General features: G+C 41.1%; 1 protein-coding gene across 2 annotated transcripts in view; it reads right to left on the bottom strand.

Moving 5' to 3' along the window:
* Positions 1-19,440, bottom strand: part of GRIK2 (glutamate ionotropic receptor kainate type subunit 2) — a 925,501-nt gene that overhangs the window by 299,716 nt on the left and 606,345 nt on the right. For both annotated transcript variants that reach the window (XM_075597530.1, XM_075597529.1), the window contains one exon: positions 7,695-7,808. In XM_075597530.1, the coding sequence (XP_075453645.1) occupies positions 7,695-7,808 (114 nt within the window). The remainder of the gene's footprint in view (positions 1-7,694; positions 7,809-19,440) is intronic.

Genomic DNA, 19,440 nt, shown 5'->3' with positions numbered 1-19,440 from the left:
ATGTGAATTAGTCATAATTAATCAACAGGTGTTAACTTGAAAACAGTCACCTTATTTCCCTATTTCTCAGGCACCAAAATAATACTGCATGCTTTTAGGGCCAGCCATTTATTCTGTGATTAAGTAATTCATAGATAACTTTGCTGGTACATTTTGGGATATAGCGCACGTTTTGTGCAAATACTCAAACACTTAATAGTTCAAACCTGAGGTGAAAATGAGGTACAACCTTTATTTCTGCTTTTGGTAGAGCTGAAAAGGGAAGGCCAAAGAGTGACGGGGAAAGACTAAGCAAGTTGGAAGCATAGGGTGTAAGGTGTTGGAGATGCATACTGTATTTGCTTATTAATTAGTTGCTTCCCTGAATACTGACACATTTGCTAAGCATCTCAGACATTAGGAAAAGAGGGGAGAGGCCGACAGAGCTAATCGGGAGGGCAGGGGAAAGAGAAGAACACAGAAGGCTGGCAGTGCCGACTGACTTTTGATATCCCTTTGACTCCAGTCAAGTACCATCTTAATCCAAATGGTCACATAGTTTAGTTTGTCTTCCAATCCCATGCATTAGTTTTTCTATCTCTTCAGGTAATACCCACCATACATCTCTTCATGATTATTTTTAGTTGTCTGGAGCTTCTGAATAATCTTTGTATTTAGGGTTCAAGTTTCAAATCCATATACTGTAGATGAAGCGGGCGTTACAGTCTGTGGAACAAGCTGCATGATTGAGACTCCTTGCTGTGGGAGGCCCGATCTAGAAGAGTGGATGCCCTTACAGAGATGTTGTGGCAGGCACTTTCTCCAACCCATGGCTTTTTGCTGTTAAGTGACGGCTCCAGAGACAGTGCGGACTATGCAGTAAAGGTTAAAAAAATATATCGGCAGGCGATTTATGTCGCTGTTTTTTGGAGCGTTGCAATCACGGTATGCAGAAAGCCTTCATTACCTTTCATAGCAAAATTCCCAAAACGAGCGCGTTGCTGTCAGCGATAGGATCGACCGTCTGAAAAGGCCTAACCCGGCGATTCATTTCTGCTGCAGAGAGCTGCTCAGAGAGAGCCGCCTCTGCCAGTGAAAATCTCGCCCGAAAAGTATGTTTTTTAATATACATTTTATTACTAGTGATGTGCAGGGGGTCTCTTGAGCAGAACCGTGTTGGTTTGAGGTCCAGGGACCCCCTGCTTCCTGAGATACAGGCCCTTTATGGGGTGCCGGTATCTCCTATGCCCATGGCGCCTAGCGGGGAACACCCAGAGACACCCAGACACCTGTGGGCTCCCCCTCTGGTGCACTTGAGAGCCTGCAGACACCCGTCGGGCCCACCAGGGACCCGTCGGTCTGGGGTATGAATCCTATATGTTAAAAAATAAATCATGGTTTTACAATATGGGGGGCACAGGGGTGGGTGGTGTATTGGTGTTTGTTAAATATTGTTATGTTTATTGTGGCCTAGGAGGTGGGTATTGGGGCTGTTGTGTGTGTGTATTGTTTTTATTGTGGGTAGCAGGAGTGGGTGAAGGGGGTATTAGCCCCATGGAGGGGTGTTTAGGCCTTGCGGGTAGGTAGCGGTAATCTGGCTTTTGGATTTGGGGAGAAAATCGCCATTCTATCACCGCGATAGGCAGCGATAGGCGGCGATAACCTACTCGCGGCTACTAGAAGCGCACGTGTTTATGAACATTCCAAAAAGCGTCGATAAGTGGCTTATCGCCGCTCAGTCGGCAATTTGATTTTGTTCAAAAGTTTTTTTGGAGATTCAGGCATTTATCGCCCACTTATCAACGCTTACTGAATCGGAGTAGGCATTTTGGGCGATAAGTGGTCGATAAGTGATTTATGAACACTTACTGCATGAGGCCCAGTGAGTCTTGCCACATTTATAGGTGATCACAGGCAGAATACGCTGGTCAAATATTTTCTTCTTGAGGCACAGTGGAAGATTTACGTGAAAGAGTATCTTAAATCTTCCAAATATACTCCATTCTTTTCTGATTCTTCTATTGATTTGATTTGAAAGGTTCCCATCTAAAGTTACTTGCCAAAGTAGGCATAGATTACATTTTTTTTTTCCAAATTTGAATATTGAACTGAAAGTTACATTTTCGAACTGTACAAATCGAATGCCTGTATTGTGAAGTTAAGATTTAAAACCCTGGAACTTGACCATTATATAAACATACATATAAGTTGTGTGAAAAAGAAAGTGCACCCTCTTTGAATTCTATGGTTTTACATATCAGGACATAATAACAATCATTTATTCCTTAGCAGGTCTTAAAATTAGGTAAATACAACCTCAGATGAACAACAACACATGACATATTACACCATGTCATGATTTATTTAACAAAATAAAGCCAAAATGGAGAAGCTATTTTCACACCAATATATATATATATACAGCTAAACCCCGTTATAACGCGCCTCGCTATACTGCGATTCGGTTATAACGCGGTTTTCCCGTGGCTCCCGTTTTTGCACACTGCACACACTGCACACACTCACTGCACACACACTGCTCATTGCTCACACTGCACACACTCTGCACACTGCACACACACTGCACACTGCACACACACTGCTCATTACACACACTGCACACACACTGCACACTGCACACACACTGCTCATTGCTCACACTGCACACACTGACACACTGCTCATTGCTCACACTGCACACACACTGCTCATTGCTCACACTGCACACACTGACACACTGCACACACTGCTCACACTGACACACACTGCACATTGCTCACACTGCACACTGCACACACACTGCTCATTGCTCACACTGCACACACACTGCACACTGCACACACACTGCACACTGCACACACACTGCTCATTGCACACACTGACACACTGCACACACACTGCACACACACTGCACACTGCACACACACTGCTCATTGCTCACACTGCACACACTGACACACTGCTCATTGCTCACACTGCACACACACTGCTCATTGCTCACACTGCACACACTGACACACTGCTCATTGCTCACACTACACACACTGCTCACACTGACACACACTGCACATTGCTCACACTGCACACTGCACACACACTGCTCATTGCTCACACTGCACACACTGACACACTGCTCATTGCTCACACTGCACACACTGCTCACACTGACACACACTGCACATTGCTCACACTGCACACTGCACACACACTGCTCATTGCTCACACTGCACACACTGCTCATTGCTCACACTGCACACTGCACACTGCACACACACTGCTCCCACTGTCACACACTGCACACACTGCTCATTGCTCACACTGCTCACACTGACACACACTGCTCACACTGACACACTGCTCATTGCTCACACTGCACACACTGCACACACACTGCTCACACAGACACACACTGCACACACTCACTGCACACAGCCCTCACAATACACTCACATGTCAGCAGCCCACCCCCCTCACATGTCAGCAGCCCACCCCCCCCTCACATGTCAGCAGCCCACCCCCCCCTCACATGTCAGCAGCCCACCCCCCCCTCACATGTCAGCAGCCCACCCCCCCTCACATGTCAGCAGCCCACCCCCCCCCTCACATGTCAGCAGCCCCCCCCCCTCACATGTCAGCAGAACTCACATGTCAGCAGCCCAACCCCCCCCCTCCCTCTTGCAGCAGCAGCAGCAGATCTGGCAGGGAGGACACAGACACACGTTGCCACGCACCGCAAAACCAGGAGGCTGAGAGGAAGAGGGAGGGGGGCTGAGAGGGAGGGGGGCTGGGAGGGAGGGGGGCAGGTCTCTGTTTTGGGGTCACCCCTGTGCCCTGGCTGGGAGTGAGGGGGGCAGGTCTCTATGGGGGATCCCCCCTCCCTGTGAGGGGCAGATGAGGCTGGACAGAGGCAGCCCCGCCACTCCCAGAATGCTTTGCTTCTAGCAGCATCTGGCTCCGGTCCCAGCTTTCCTCCTGGGGGCTCCGTCTCCATTTTGCAGCCTCTGCAGCGTTGTACTTGTGACCGTGAGTACAACGTGCGGCTGACATGTAACCCACCCTCCTGCACCCAGAGAGGGGCACTGCCCTGCGGGGGCATACCTCGGGGGTGGGGGGGAGGGGGTGGGGGAGGAGTTGAGAGGGAGGGAGGGGGCTGAGAGGGAGAGGGAGGAGGGATGAATCACCGCCATTTTTTTAAAACTTTTTTTTATTTATTTATTTAATTAACTCCCTCCCTGCACGCGGCAGCCATTTTTAAAAAAAAAAATTAGCGCGACCCCGTTACTAATGCGGTGGTCTCGGGGTGGACCCCGAGGACCGCGTTATAACGGGGTTTAGCTGTATATATATGAGTCCTATGGACGCAGCCTTAGACATGCAAATGAGCATACAGTCATATTTACATTTGCTATATGCTTTGCTGTGGAGGGTTTTTGTCACTTTTTTTTACTCACCATAACATTATATATATATTTATATATATAATGTTATGGTGAGTAAAAAAAAGTGACAAAAACCCTCCACAGCAAAGCATATAGCAAATGTAAATATGACTGTATGCTCATTTGCATGTCTAAGGCTGCGTCCATAGGACTGCAGCCGTGCTGAGGCGCGTGGAGGCTGAGGGAAAGTGGGTGCTTTCCCTGGCCTTGGTCCGCGTGCCGTCGGGGGGCGGGCCAGTGATGTCACGGAGCTGGTACACCCTCATTGGGCGAACCACTCACGTGACCGGCCCTGCGCTCCCTTCAGCGCTTGAATTTAAAATTTTGGTAAGACTTACGCTTACGCACGCTTGCGTAAGCGAGCACCTGCTAAAGCCGCTCTCATTGCGGCTGCAGGGGCTCAGTGCCGAGCGTGAGCGCGCCTCAGCATGGGTCAGCACATAAGCGCTGACCCTGAATGCAGCTTTAGGCAGGTCTGCAACCCCGCCTTTCACCATTATCACCCAGCAACACAGCACTAAAGGGAACCATGTTACAAATAGTTTTGAAGCAAAAAGTGTCACTGTGTGCTCATTTGCATGTCATTTCCCAGAATCCCTTGCTGCAGTGGAAGTGCTGTGTTGCTGGGTGATAATGGTGAAAGGCGGGGTTGCAGACCTGCATAAGACATGCAAATGAGCATACAGTTATATTTCCATTTGCTATATATATATATATATATATATATATATATATATATATATATATATATATATATATATATATATATATATATATAACAGAAATAGCCATGTTATTCCAGTTGTGATAGTGCGTTTTATGTATGTGTGTGTGTGTGCGTGTATATAATATATATGTTACCTCTTTTTGTGTTAAACTCGGGAATTTCTATATATACAGTACAGATGAAGCATACATTATTACTCCAGTTAACGCTGGCACCTTATCTAACAATAGTTTTATTGAAAACAATGGTGAAGGAGATAATAAACGTGATATTTAATGTGTCATTTTTGCTTTTAACTCAAATTAGCAAGGGTAATAAGGTCTGCTACATCTGCATTATATACTGTAAATGAAAAATAACATTAATATATTAATACAGATTAAAAATATTTATGGTATATAGAAATATATTTATGAAATATTTATCAAAGAGACAATACCTCCGAAAGCCCTAGTTTAACTTATATGATGTTAGAGTTTAATACCATGGGTTTTTTTTTAAAATCTATAGTTTCTGGTGTTTTCATAGTAACTCCATTTTAACAAAAAAAAAGTGTTGTCATACACAAAAAGCAGTAGAGTGGCCAAAGACATGCTCCTATGCGTTTTGTGTCCTAAAGATGGTACACTACCATAAAGTACACGGTCCTGCTACACACATCAAATTAGCATATTCTGCCATAAACAGAAACAAAGCAACATTTACAGACTTTAAGAAAAACTAGAGCCAAAACCAAAACACTGGGTTAGATGAACATTTCTACAAATACTATATTGTGTTAAGTAAAAAAAAAGATTCACTTCATAAGTGACTATAAAGGTTCACAATTACCCCCCAAATCAAGGAAATTAACAACTTGTTAAACAATTTTTTTTTAATTTAAGAGTGTTATTTTCCCTGTGTAAATACTGTATTCTCTACTAAAAATGATATGTAGAAACAAATGATAAGAATATGGTTTATGAATGAAGTAATCAGACTGAATAAATTTGCATGTGTTTGATCTCCAGTTAATTGTCTGTGCCTATTTGTTCTTTGAGCTTTTTGAGCCCCTTTGTCTGTAAAACAATCTTTATTTTACATCAATGCAAAACTTTCTTTTAGCATTGATTTATTTAACCATGTGTAGTACCGTTTTTTTAACACCGCAAACCTTTTCTCATTGGTATATGCAAGAGCTGGACGGTACTTTTGTAGAATAGAAGAGGTTTAAAAAAAATCTGCACTCTGGAGTTCACAGGACATCTGCACACCACAGATTAAGCAAATACTGTGTTTTAATATATATATTTTTTTACAATAAAGTCCACATGTTCCCCTAGTATATCTATAAAGAAGCTGATGGTCCATTAAAAGTGATTACTTCTACATTTCTCCAGGGTGCACACATGTACTAAAACTTTACATTTTATACACCTAGTAAATTTATCAATGATGCCTAGCTTAAATAACAGAGAGCTGTTTCCAGTAACTATAGCACTGCTCAGTGGTTATAACATGAATAGGATTCAAGTAATACTAAATGCATTAGCATCTTTTTTCACATATCAGTAAAATAAATTATGCTTAACATTTTATTTGAGAAATGTATGAATAACACACTGGGGATATGTATATAGTGGATCAATTCTCTCAATCCATATTTTGGTTCAGTTTGCTCTTGCTTATTAATTGGGCATCTTCTAATATCTTGTGCAAAAGAGGTTGACATTACTGTTACCTCAGACCTGGCCTACACCATTACCTCAGACCTGGCAGCTTCAGTTGACACAACCCTGCTCCAATATATTTTGATACAACCTTTGAATCATATGATTATGCTATTGCAACAAGCAACTCCTCTCCTTACTTCTCCGACACACTCCCTACCTCCACTCCAAATGATGACGGGGGAGAAAAACAAATGCAAAGTAACTTAATACAGTAACTCAAGAGTGATGCAGAGTAAAAATGGGGCAATTTGTGTAATTTTTTTTTGGGGGGGGGGAAAGCTCCAACCGTGTTTCTTTTGGTTGAGTATTTTGCCTATTAACATGTGGTCTCTTCATTGGATAATGTAATGTGAAAATGGCTAATACCACTAAGTGAATAGGATCCTATGGGAGCTGGTTGGCTCATGATACATACTGGCACCAAAGGGCAAATGATCCTTTTATAAAGGATTACAAATAGTATGTGGAAGGTTCTTTAAATACCCTCTCTATAAAGTGACAATCTCCCTAAAAAATTACCCTCAGAGGAAGTAAACAAAATAGGATTCAACATTCAATTAATTAATGAAGAATGTAGGAGGAGATGAATGCATAGATATAAACATTAACCATATACATTTCATAAAAACACAATAAATAGTACAAAAGGCAGAAGCATATATGTAAAAATAAATCAAATACATTTTCGAAAATACATTCAAGGATGTAATTTTATGAAGAGAGCTAAAAGAAAAAATGTTCAGAGATATATTGACCCGAACCATATCTTGTCATGGTTAAAAATCGTAGTGTACATATTTGGCTGCACAAAAAAACTCAAACTAAATTAAAACTTACTAAAATGGTGGTAACAACCAATGACCGATTGGATAAGGAATCTGTGACATTTGCAGGTTTTCCTTTTTGATTATCTGTCATGTTCAAGCCACTAGTGGGGTCCCAGGTTCCAATCTGTAAAAAAAAAAAATACTTTTTAAATTGACATTTTAATCTTTTTTCCCGATGCTTTGTGTCTTTTAAAACTTATTATTCAGCTGTATTTCCTCAAAATTGGAATCACCAATACTTCTGCAGAGACTCATTTATCGTACAGAAAAACAAGTGATGTCTAACCTTTAGGTTGGAGAATGAACAGAATGTTAAAATCCTTAGCAGTGCTTTCTTCTCTGTTTAAACGTCAATGTTTTAAGACAAACTGCAGAAAGCTAGAAGAGCACTCAAAGCGTCACAATTAATCTATAATTTGCACAAATTAAAGACATGAAAGACCACACACTGAAATATTGGTCATTTAATTAGTATCCTGTATGTTTTGCTGCAAACAAAAAATAAATAACTGTTGAGACATATTAAAGGGATTCATTAAAGGTTGATAAATGTTTAACGTCAATTTTATTTTAGCATCCTCTTTACTAAAATCATATTACTAGCCTTAAAAAAGCAATAAGGGACGTTTTGCTGCAGCAATGTCAGTTATATTATTAATGGCAACATATGAAAATAAGCATGCACATACAGACAAACAAAGTATTATTAGCGAGTTACTTGTTTGCATGCTGTTTACTATAGACTGACGCCTAGCGATATCAGGCAACAGGCAAAAAATAACAGCAATTTTTATCACCTACTGTACATACCAGGCTGGCATTCAACCTTTCTTGCCTATGTACAGTATATAATGGTCAATATAGACAATATAGACATAGGAAGTAGCTTTGGTCATCTTTGTTTTTTGTTGTATACAATTAGCCACGCTCACTAGCACTCCTTTTGACACTTATATGCATATATATATATATATTATGTGGTAATGTTTGGGGTGTCTCAGCGCTTGTTGGGTATCTGTATGTTTATTCAATATAGACATAGGCAAGATAAGACTAGCAAACATAAAATAGGTAGTAAAAATAGATAATATTAACAACATAAAACTTATAAATATATTAAACCACAATTGTTCTTTTTTTTAAAATCAAAATGAGATCCCTATCTCCACATCTTATATTACGTGTATAATTAATCAATACCAGAAAATGTAAAAGAAATTGGATTATTATGATCTTCATCCAAGAAATGCAATAATAAGTAGCTCAAGGGTTTACTTTAATAAACCAACTTTGGAATATTTTTAATATGATTAATATGATCCAACGTGCATATTTTAAGGGATTAGTCGTGCCTACAGTATATATTGTAGTCTTCATGAACAAGTGAGCAACTACACAACATAATGGATAGCCTACTGCAACTGATAAAGCTCTTGATCTAACATTTCCTAACATTTTTGAACCACAGTAAACAAAATAAATTTAATACCAAAATCACAGACTTCACATTGACCACATTTATGGTAACCACAATGATATGATTGACCTATTCAGTAACATATATAGTGGACAGTATTTTCCTTTTCAGTTTGCCTGGTACTAAAATATTCTTTCAATTGCAAGATTTTCAAAATATAGTTCTTTGCCTTTTTGATAAATTGTTAGTTAACAAAGTGTCCATCTTTCATATTCGCCAATGTCTGTTCAAGATATTATCATATTTTTGAAGGGGTATCGTCTCTGGGTACCGAGTAGCATAGCCTAAGATTACCAGGATAGGTTGGTTTTAACATGGTCCATGGCAATCCTTTCAAATGGGACCTCAATTATAGGCAAAGGCACAAGAGGACAACAAAATGGTTTAAAGCTAGCTGTAAGCTGATATTTGCTACATGAAACACAGTCATTATTCACTCCGGCAAATACCCCATGTCAATAAAACTTCCTCAGGAGTCTATTTTTGTTTTTTCCAGCACCTAGGTGGCCTCCTAAAAAATGATTGTGCGCTTGATGTAACACAGTGGTCTGTATACTTGGGGAACCAATAGTTGCTCTATTATGTCTGTTCCGGACTTGGATATGTTCCCTTGCATCTATTAAAGAAGAGTCCTCCCATTCTACAGCCCCACACTTCCCAGGGTTAAAACCCAAGTCCTGAAAAGCTACTTCTTGACAGGTTCATCCGTTATTATTACATTGGAAAAGTACAATTTTTTTCTCTGAAATAGGGTTTTTTACTTTGTTTTCATCCTCAAAAACAGAAAATGCAAACGGAAAAATTTCGTCTAATTTCTTATCGTCTTTAACTTTAAAATTTGTACAGTCATCAGTGACCCTCCACAGATCTAACACATAAGGAAATCTCTCAAACTCGATAAGACAATGACCCCCTTTTTGTTTCAAAGACCACTTCAGCAGCAGGATATTGATGTTTATCCCCTATGAATGCATTTTATGTCAAGGTCTTGGCGCTGTCTAATTTTTTGGGTTTTATCAGTCATTGGGTCACTAGGGCAACCACATTCCCAGAGCCTAGAAGAGCATATAACATTTTTTCCTCTACCTTTTTTAGAGTACGAATGTTGAACATTAGAGGGAATCGCTGCAAATATTGACACCTTTGTGCCAGAATACATTGCATAAATGTAATATTGTCCCCCCACATTATATTGCATGTGTTCACCGGATAAGGAGAGTCCTTTACAACATGACCAACCTCCTGGAACCTGAAATGTTTAACTTGTCCCTGGTACCTTTTTCCGGGCTGTAATGGCTAAGGGCCCATTTATCTCCACTTCAAGGCAAGATGAATCAGGTCATACATCTGTGATGGTGATGCTTTGTCCAGTTGAACTGTGGCAGTGATACACAAGTGAGTTAATATTTCTTAGATCAGTCATGCAAAGTCATGGGCTTGACGGGGCTCCAGATTATGGAATGCCTTCTGGGGTTCCCCACTTAGGAATAGTGATAGCAGATCAGTCGACTGTTGGCCAACCCTCTTTTTCCATGGTCCGTTCAAATATCACATCAACAGACTCTAACTTTTGGAAGAGGTTACATGCTCTGGTTGTGTTTTTACTCTGGGGAGTCAGTCATAGAATCTTAGTAAGCTTTCTGGACAGAGCTTGAATAGTCTGTTGTAGCATCTGGTTCAAACCTTCTAGCATCTGGTTGGTCTCCTGCCGCTCATTACAGTTTACATTATCTGCTTCACTTCTGTCAGCATCTGTACAGAATGCTGATTACGTTTTATCTGGTTCACCTCTGCCAGCACCCACTTGGTCTCATGCTGTGCAGCCATAGCCTCCTGCTATGCAGCTATAGTCTGTTGTTGTGTAGAAGTGGCTTGTAGCAAAGCCTGTTGTTGCACAGAGATGGACTATTGCTGTGTTTAGGTGTCCTAAAGCAAAGCTTTCAATATATTCTCCATTTTCAAAACCCTTTTTATTTTATTTTTCGTAAAAAACAAAAAAAAAATCCAAACCCACAGACTAATTAGTACTTGCCCACATTCTGCACCACATGTCACATGCCACCAGTTATAAAGTTCTTAGCATAGTCTTCTAGGGTAATGAATCACAGAAACTTCAGGTTCGATGTTTGTGTTTATTAAATCAAACATTGGTGTATTAAAAATAAACAAATAAGTCAAAGCAAGAAAAGTCCTAGCTCTCATCAGGGCTCTGGCTAAACAGCCAGTTAACTTGAACTATTCTGGATGGCTACGCTGCTTACTGCTTAATAGTGTTGTACCGGGTAGTGAGTTTTGAAATAAATGGGTACCTGGCCAAAATCAATAGATCTACCTGGCCGGGTACCCGGTTAAAATTACCCTTTTTCAAGAGAATATACTTTATAAGTATTTTACGATGTATTTCTGTCATGTTGGATGTAGCATTGGGCTTCTCTGTGGTCTGTTGTACACATACAGTATGCCACGCTCAATAGCACTCCTTTTTGACTCTTATATACATATATATCTATATATATGCCTAAGACATGCAGATGAGCATACAGTTATATTTGCATATTTGCTTTCCTGTGGAGGGTTTTTGTCACTTTTTTTACTCACCATAACTTAACTCAGTATTATGTTTTATATATATATATATATATATATATATATATATATATATATATATATATATATATATATTGTGGGGGCTCAGGGGTTCCCAAAAAGAGCTTGCTGGGGTTTTGTGTTTTGTTAACCTATTCTCAGCTGTTTCAGCTATTGGAGGTTAGTGGCTCCTCCTTCCCAGGTTTTAAGCCCGCCCCTCCCCACTTCCCTAGTTTGCAGGTCCTTTCATTCTACTGGATATAGATGCAATTTGGTCTTTCTCCCTCCTAATAGAGGTAAATGAGAATTTTAATCCTAATAGAGGTATATTAGTGTTTTATCTGGTAGTGGTAGGACTTGGGTGTCTGCCTTGTCGTGACTCGCAAGCTTACAACGCTTTGGCCAAAGGGTTAAACTAAATGACCCTTTTTCAAGAGAATAGATAATTATTTTACTGTGTATTTGTGTCATGATGGATGTAGCATTTGGCTTCTCTGTCGTCTGTTGGGTACCCGGTTACCCAGTTTGGCACTTACCTGCAGGGTGGTGGCGACATCTAGGAAAAGCAACAGTGGTCCTGTGGCGGTGGCAGCATCGGAAGTGTCTTCAGCCAGCGTGGGGCAGCAGGAATCCATTACACAGCAGGTAAGCAGTGTGTGTGTGTGTGTGTGTGTGTGTGTGTGTGTGTGTGTGTGTGTGTGTGTGTGTGTGTGTGTGTGTGTGTGTGTGTGTGTGTGTGTGTGTGTGTAAGCCACCGGGGAACCATGTGACTGGAGCAGGAGCGTTCCTATTGGACAGCCGTCTGTCCAATAGGAATGCTCTTGCTCCGGTCACTTGGTTCCCCGGCGGCTCACACACACACTGCTTACCTGCTGCGATGCTGTGGAATGGATTCCTGCTGTCCCACGCCGGCTGAAGACATTTCCGATGCTGCCATCGCCACAGGACCGCTGCTGTTCCTAGATGTCATCCGTCGCTGGCTGAAAGGTAAGTAATAAAATTATTTTCAGCTACCCTGACATTACCCGGTGCCGGGCCCACTTCTCAGTTGCCGGGTCCGGGTAACTGGAAATGTGCTGGGTAACACTGGGTACCGGGTACTCGGTACACCACAACTGGTTAAACATACAATGTTTATTCTGTAATTGTACCAGATAATCAGGACACGTTTCCTCCCCTCCCCCAGATAAGGTTTATAAGAGTGTTGCTCTCATAGGCTGTGCGAAATACAGTACGGGTAATTAGGGTCAGTGAAATGTAGTTTCTAGGGGGGAAAAAGAGAGAAAGAAAGAGAGAAAGAGAGAAAGAAAGAGAGAAAGAGAGAAAGAGCAAAAGAAAGAGAGAAAGAAAGAAAGAAAGAAAAAAGAAAGAGAACGAGAGAAAGAAAGAGAGAAAGAAAGAAAGAGAGAAAGAGAGAGAGAGAAAGAGAAAGAGAGAGAGAGAAAGAGAAAGAGAGAAAGAAAGACAGAAAGAAAGAGAGAAAGAAAGAAAGAAAGAAAGAAAGAAAGAAAGAAAGAAAGAAAGAAAGAAAGAAAGAGAGAAAGAAAGTAAGAAAGAAAGAGAGAAAGAAAGAAAGAGAAAGAAAGAAAGAAACAAAGAGAAAGAAAGAAAGAGAGAAAGAAAGAAAGAGAAAGAAAGAGAAAGAAAGAGAGATTGAGAGATTGAGAGATTGAGAGATTGAGATTCCGATTCCACTGGTCCCAAAATAATAGAACATTTCCTGAGCAGGGATACTAATCTTCAAGAAACGCAGTTTAAACTTTTACTCGCTTGTATTAAGTTTATTCTTGGCAAAAACTATTTTCTGTTCGAGCATGTCTTCTATTTCCAAACCTGTGGTACGGCCATGGGTACCAGGTTTGGTCCCAGCTATGCTAACCTCTTTATGGGGTTCTGGGAGGAGAAACATCTTTGGACCAATGCGCGCCTGGATGTGGGCCTGGTATACTTTGGTCGCTACATGATGACCTACTTATCATCAGGGATAGGGACGTCCTCGAGCAGATCCTGGTTGGGTTTAATGACAATGATATGGGACTGAAGTTCACTTATCAGATCCGTATAGACCAGATTGTCTTTTTGGACCTATTGCTCACAATTGATGAGAATCACCTCATTCAAATAAAGGTTCACTTTAAAGAAGTGGCTGTTAATGGTTATATGCATGCGGCAAGTAGCCATCACCCAAAATGGCTACAAAACATACCGCTCAGTCAGTTCAACAGACTGAGATGAAATTGCGTGTCTGATGTCGTCTTCGACGAACAATCCAAACAGCTTGTGAGCAATTTTGTCCAGAAGGGCTATAATCTGGATTCAGTCCTAAAGTCCTCCCATCAGGTTAGATCAATTGAGAGAGTAGCATTGCTTGAGAAATCTTAAAAGAAACACAACGTGGATAAGACTAATACCAATAACAAAATAGCACAAAAGAAAAATCCAGTAAGCAATGTCAAGTTAATCACGAGATATACAGACGAGCCAACGAGTATTCTAAAACTTGCCTTAAACTTGCCTTAAACTAGCAGGTACTTGCAGGGTACATGCTGGGTACATTTCAGTGACATTTCTGCAGAGGCTAATGGTCCATCGGATTAACACAGCAGCAGTTCCTGGCAGTCCCATTCAGTTTGAATGGGACTGCCAGGAACCCCCGTTGTTAATCCGATGGGCCATTAGTCTGTCTGCAGAAATGTGTGAAATGTTGCAGCATGTACCCAGCATATACCCAGCGTTTACCTGACTCTTTTTGGAGATTGCCCCAGGTTTGTTTTAGAATAATCGTCGACACTACAGTAGCAGCCAATCGAACACAGTTGTTCAAATATTAAATAAATATTGGAATGTGCTTTCCTCGATCCACATCTGAAGGATCAGTTGACTCAATATGCTCAAGTGGTCTTCTGTAAAGGGAAGAATATCAAAAACAGATTGGCACCGAGCAGATTGAGACAACTTGATAACCCAGGGCTAAAAATCACACGCCCAAGGGGACCTTTTGGTGTGGTAGAACGAGATGTCTCATGTGTAGGCACATTCTGTTGAGTGATTCCTTTATCTCCCACACCAATGGTTCCTCACATCAAATCAACAGTAGCATCAACTGTCTGACTACGTATGTAGTTTTCACCTTATCATGTCCCTGCCATTTACAGTATATAGGTCGCACCACCAAGAGACCGCTTAATGTCTATTAAATTATAAAAGGAGTGCTCACACACAGTGTTCCAAGACACTTCACCCAGGTCCACTCTAAAGAACCTTCTGGACTTAGAGAGACTGGACTTAGAGAGACTGGTCTAGAATGTATCAACACCTCAAAATTAGGAGTTTAAAGAACTGTGTGTACGAGAATCCTTCTTGATTTATACATTTGGCACTCTGGCCCCACTCGGATTCAATGAATGTATAGACACTAGTATATTAGTTTAGTGCATATGTTCATTAACTTTGTTCACTATCCATTTGCTCTTCTTGCTGTGGCTCTCCCTATATGTTCATTTTCTCCAGTCCAAGTTCTCTCGGCAAATTCATTTTACTGTAAATTTTAATTCATAACTGACACCTTAGCATTTGGTAATCCATGCTTATTTCATTCGGTAGTTAAATCCACATTACTGTATCTCAAATTATTGTACTCTTGAGTGTTCATTTTGAGGTTATTCCAGTTTGGCTACTACTGTATATTCATTTATTGCATTTTAAGTTTTTATTACTGTATTATTAATTATATTATATTCATCTTTCCTTGATACACCCCACGTGATTTAGGACGAAGGTATGTATGTTAATATCTATATATACAACTTAACATTCTAGTACATATGCTACCTTCGACAATGATTAGTTTATGGTTCTATGCCCTTTAAAATCACTCAGTGTGTATCTCTATTACTTAATTTGTATCATTAGTGTCTTATTTGTCTTTTTTACACGTAACTCTGACTAGTCAGTGGTGGATTGGCCTCTTGTATGGTATTATTAGGCGTGATTAATACACCACCATTTGCCTCAATTATCTAGTTGTTGCTAGGTAACATTTGCTATTTAAAGGAGTCTCTGCTACTGGCTAGTCCACCTCTGATGAAGTCACGTATCATGATGAGACGCGTCAGGACGTTGCGTTGTGCGTACTGACGTCACTACCCACGAGGAAGCCCCTGTTTCAAACACATCTAGACAATCTCAGGATAAACTTACTGTGGTGTGAAGCGGGACGCCCCTCTAGCACGGCAAAGGAAGCGTGTGGTTTGGAGGTTTCCATATGGGTCTACGTCCAGGCTCCCTGCGGTTTGGTGCCAGAGTATCGTGAGCCTATAAGGACATTTGTCACATGCACATTTGCTCTAAACTGCATCTTACCTGGTTGGGGATTACTGTTCCATCGGCGATGAGGGCTTCTGTTTACTTCTAATGGTGACGTCATTGCTATTGAGATTGAATCTCATAAACGCTGTTTTATTCAGTCCTTTTGTGAATGCATGTCCAAGAGAGCCCATTTTAAAATTTGTATTATTAAAATGTATTCAAACAGTTATGCTATGGAGATTGCTCTTCTTTTGTTCATATATATATAATATTATATTATATATATAGACTTAGGGCCTCATGCAGTAAGCCCCGATAAGGCTTTTTCGGCATTTTATAGCCGTTTTTTGCCCTCCTGATTCAGTAAGCCCCGATAAGTGGGAATTATCGGCAACTTTTCTTGCGAAAAAAATTTTTTCGCCACCCGGCTGCCGATAAGCCACTTATCGGGACTTTTTTTTCCCGCCTGAATTCAGTAAGCCCCGATCAGCTTTTTGGTGCTGATCGGCAGGCCAGATTGGAGATTTTATGGCCAATCCAGCCCGCCAACTAAAGTTGGCAACTTGCTGAAGGAGAAGCATCGGCAAGGGCGACACTTAGGAAAAATCAGCCCTTTTTCCTGCCTGTGATTGATGCCGGGGGTCTCCGGAGCTGATACCCGCACCGGAGCCCCCCGGCATGCATCCGAGGCAGGAAAAAGGCATTTAAAAGCCACTTCATTACCTTAGCGGCTAACCGCTAAGGCAATGAAGGGGTTAACCCACCGTGCCAGCGTTATTGTGGGTAGCGGGGATGGGTGAGGGGGGTATTTGGCCCTGGGTGTGAGTTTAGGACTTGCGGGGGGGATGCGGGGGCACTTAACCCCTTCACGACCGTAGCGGTTAATACCGCTACGGTCCTGAAGGGGTTAAGGCCTCCCGCTACCCACCCGCAAGCCCTAAACAACCACCGTTGGGGCTAATGCCCCCTTCACACACCCCCACTACCCACAATAATAAAAAAAAAACACCCCAGCACCACAATAACGAATTAAATAAATAATTAAATAATTATATATATATATATATATATATATATATATACCCAACAACACCTATACCCCCCTAACATACAGTATAGTAATGGGCAGAATGACTATTATCCACAAATGGATAATAGTGCAGTTGTCCATTTACAATACTTACACAACAATAAAGACTTTAAATACATATAGCACTCACCCATGTCCCACTGCCACGATGAAGGCCATCCTCATCTTCATCCTGCCCATGCCCCATCCGCTTCTGCAAAACAAACACAAGAATTACAACATCCAAATTAATGTCCCCTAACCCCTTAATCACCATAGCGGTTATTAACCGCTACAGTTATTAAGGGGTTAAGCCACCATCACCCACATACCCTCCCCCACAAAGCCCCCCAACCACCCTCACCCAATACCCACAGGGGAATCCTACCAAATACCCTTGGGCCTAATACCCCCTCCCCCAGCACATACAGTACAATAATGTGCCAAATAACTATTATCCACATAGGGATAATACATTATTTGGCCATTATTAAACACATTCAATAACGTTAAAATGTAAATAAAATTGTACTAACCTCATCAATAAGAAGTCTCCGTCGCCAGCATCATCCTTGGGGTCCGTTGCCAACATTAGAAATAGCCACAACATTTCAATATCATTAACATAACACTGAACCCCTTAATCACCTTATCGGGTACTAACCTGAAAGGTAATTAAGGGGTGAAGCCATCCTGCAATGCCTACAACAGTTATGCATAACATCTTCAGTGAAATAAAAACCAATTGCCTAACCAAATTCCATTTAATCATTCAATCTGTAGGCTCACATGCCTCATAAAACATTGCATTTACAGTGTATACATGTAGCATAACATGTAAACTGCATGAACACGCTGCAAATCAATGTTAACAATACAATAATGCCACTCAAATCGCCATACATCACAAGAAGTATATTATTTAATACAATAAACTCACCATCAATGAATTACCACACATCAATTACATCCCTAAACAATTAAAATACCATCCATACCAATTACACAATGAACTAAAGCTATCCTAACAGAGAACCACTTCAAAACATAGAAAAAAGTACACCAACAAATACAATATACTAAAGCAAGGCTTTCCATATCCTATTGTACGGCCTGGAAGCCCAAAACTTACATCTGTCTAAAAATAAAATACATTTAGCACACATCAATGCATAGCCACAATGATTAACAATACAGAATTAGAAGCTTTAACAACACTATCATTTCTTACCCTGTATATATATCTGTACACATACATACAGACATACATACAGTGGGAAGAAATGATATGCATTATAAAAAATGAAAACATGAAAAAGCAACACAAAAAACAGTTACATTAAGTACATTTCTTTATTTAACTTACCATTACTTGCCCCCACCGACTCCCGTTGATCAGCTTACTCACGAACCAATCCACGACACCATCCACGACACCATCCAGGAACAAATCCACGACACCATCCAGGAACAAATCCACGACACAATCCAGGAACAAATCCACGAACCAAACCAGGAACCAATCCAAGAACAAGTGCAGGAACCAATCCAGGAAGCAAGCCACGAAGAAATCCAAGAAACAATCCACGACACGATCCAGGAACAGGAACCCATAAAAGAAAAGAAAAAAACAAATTAAACATTAAAATAATAAAACATGACAATCAAGGGTTGTACTAGTTTTATTCTTAGTGAATCTGTATTACAATACCTTGTTCCGGGGTCTTCTTGACATCCGGTGCCACGCCCTGGTCTTCAATCTTCAGGAGGAGGTCCGTCCTCCTCGGCATCTGCCTTCAAAATGAGACGACATAGGCTTTTATAGGCCTATGACGTCACATTTGTCGTCATATGGTTCCCACGGCCCTGATTGGGCCGTGAAAACCATGTGTTTTGGCCGATGTAAAAAAATTGATGACGTCACTTAAAGGCAATGCCAGCACAGCCAATCAGAATGGCTTTGCTGCTATTGCCTTTAAGAAAACGTCATGAAATGACACATGGCCGGACTCACATGGTAAGCCAGCCAATCAGAGCGTGGGAACTCCATCCCTACTCTGATTGGTTCAAGTACCATGTCAGGGCCGTGGGAACCATATGACGACAAATGTGACGTCATAGGCCTATAAAAGCCTATGTCGTCTCATTTTGAAGGCAGATGCCGAGGAGGACGGACCTCCTCCTGAAGATTGAAGACCAGGGCGTGGCACCGGATGTCAAGAAGACCCCGGAACAAGGTATTGTAATACAGATTCACTAAGAATAAAACTAGTACAACCCTTGATTGTCATGTTTTATTATTTTAATGTTTAATTT

This window comes from Ascaphus truei, chromosome 4 (assembly GCF_040206685.1).
Source record: "Ascaphus truei isolate aAscTru1 chromosome 4, aAscTru1.hap1, whole genome shotgun sequence".
NCBI classification, from domain to species: domain Eukaryota; kingdom Metazoa; phylum Chordata; class Amphibia; order Anura; family Ascaphidae; genus Ascaphus; species Ascaphus truei.
The sequence above is the reverse complement of the archived record's forward strand: the minus strand, read 5'-3'. Positions and strand labels throughout refer to the sequence as shown.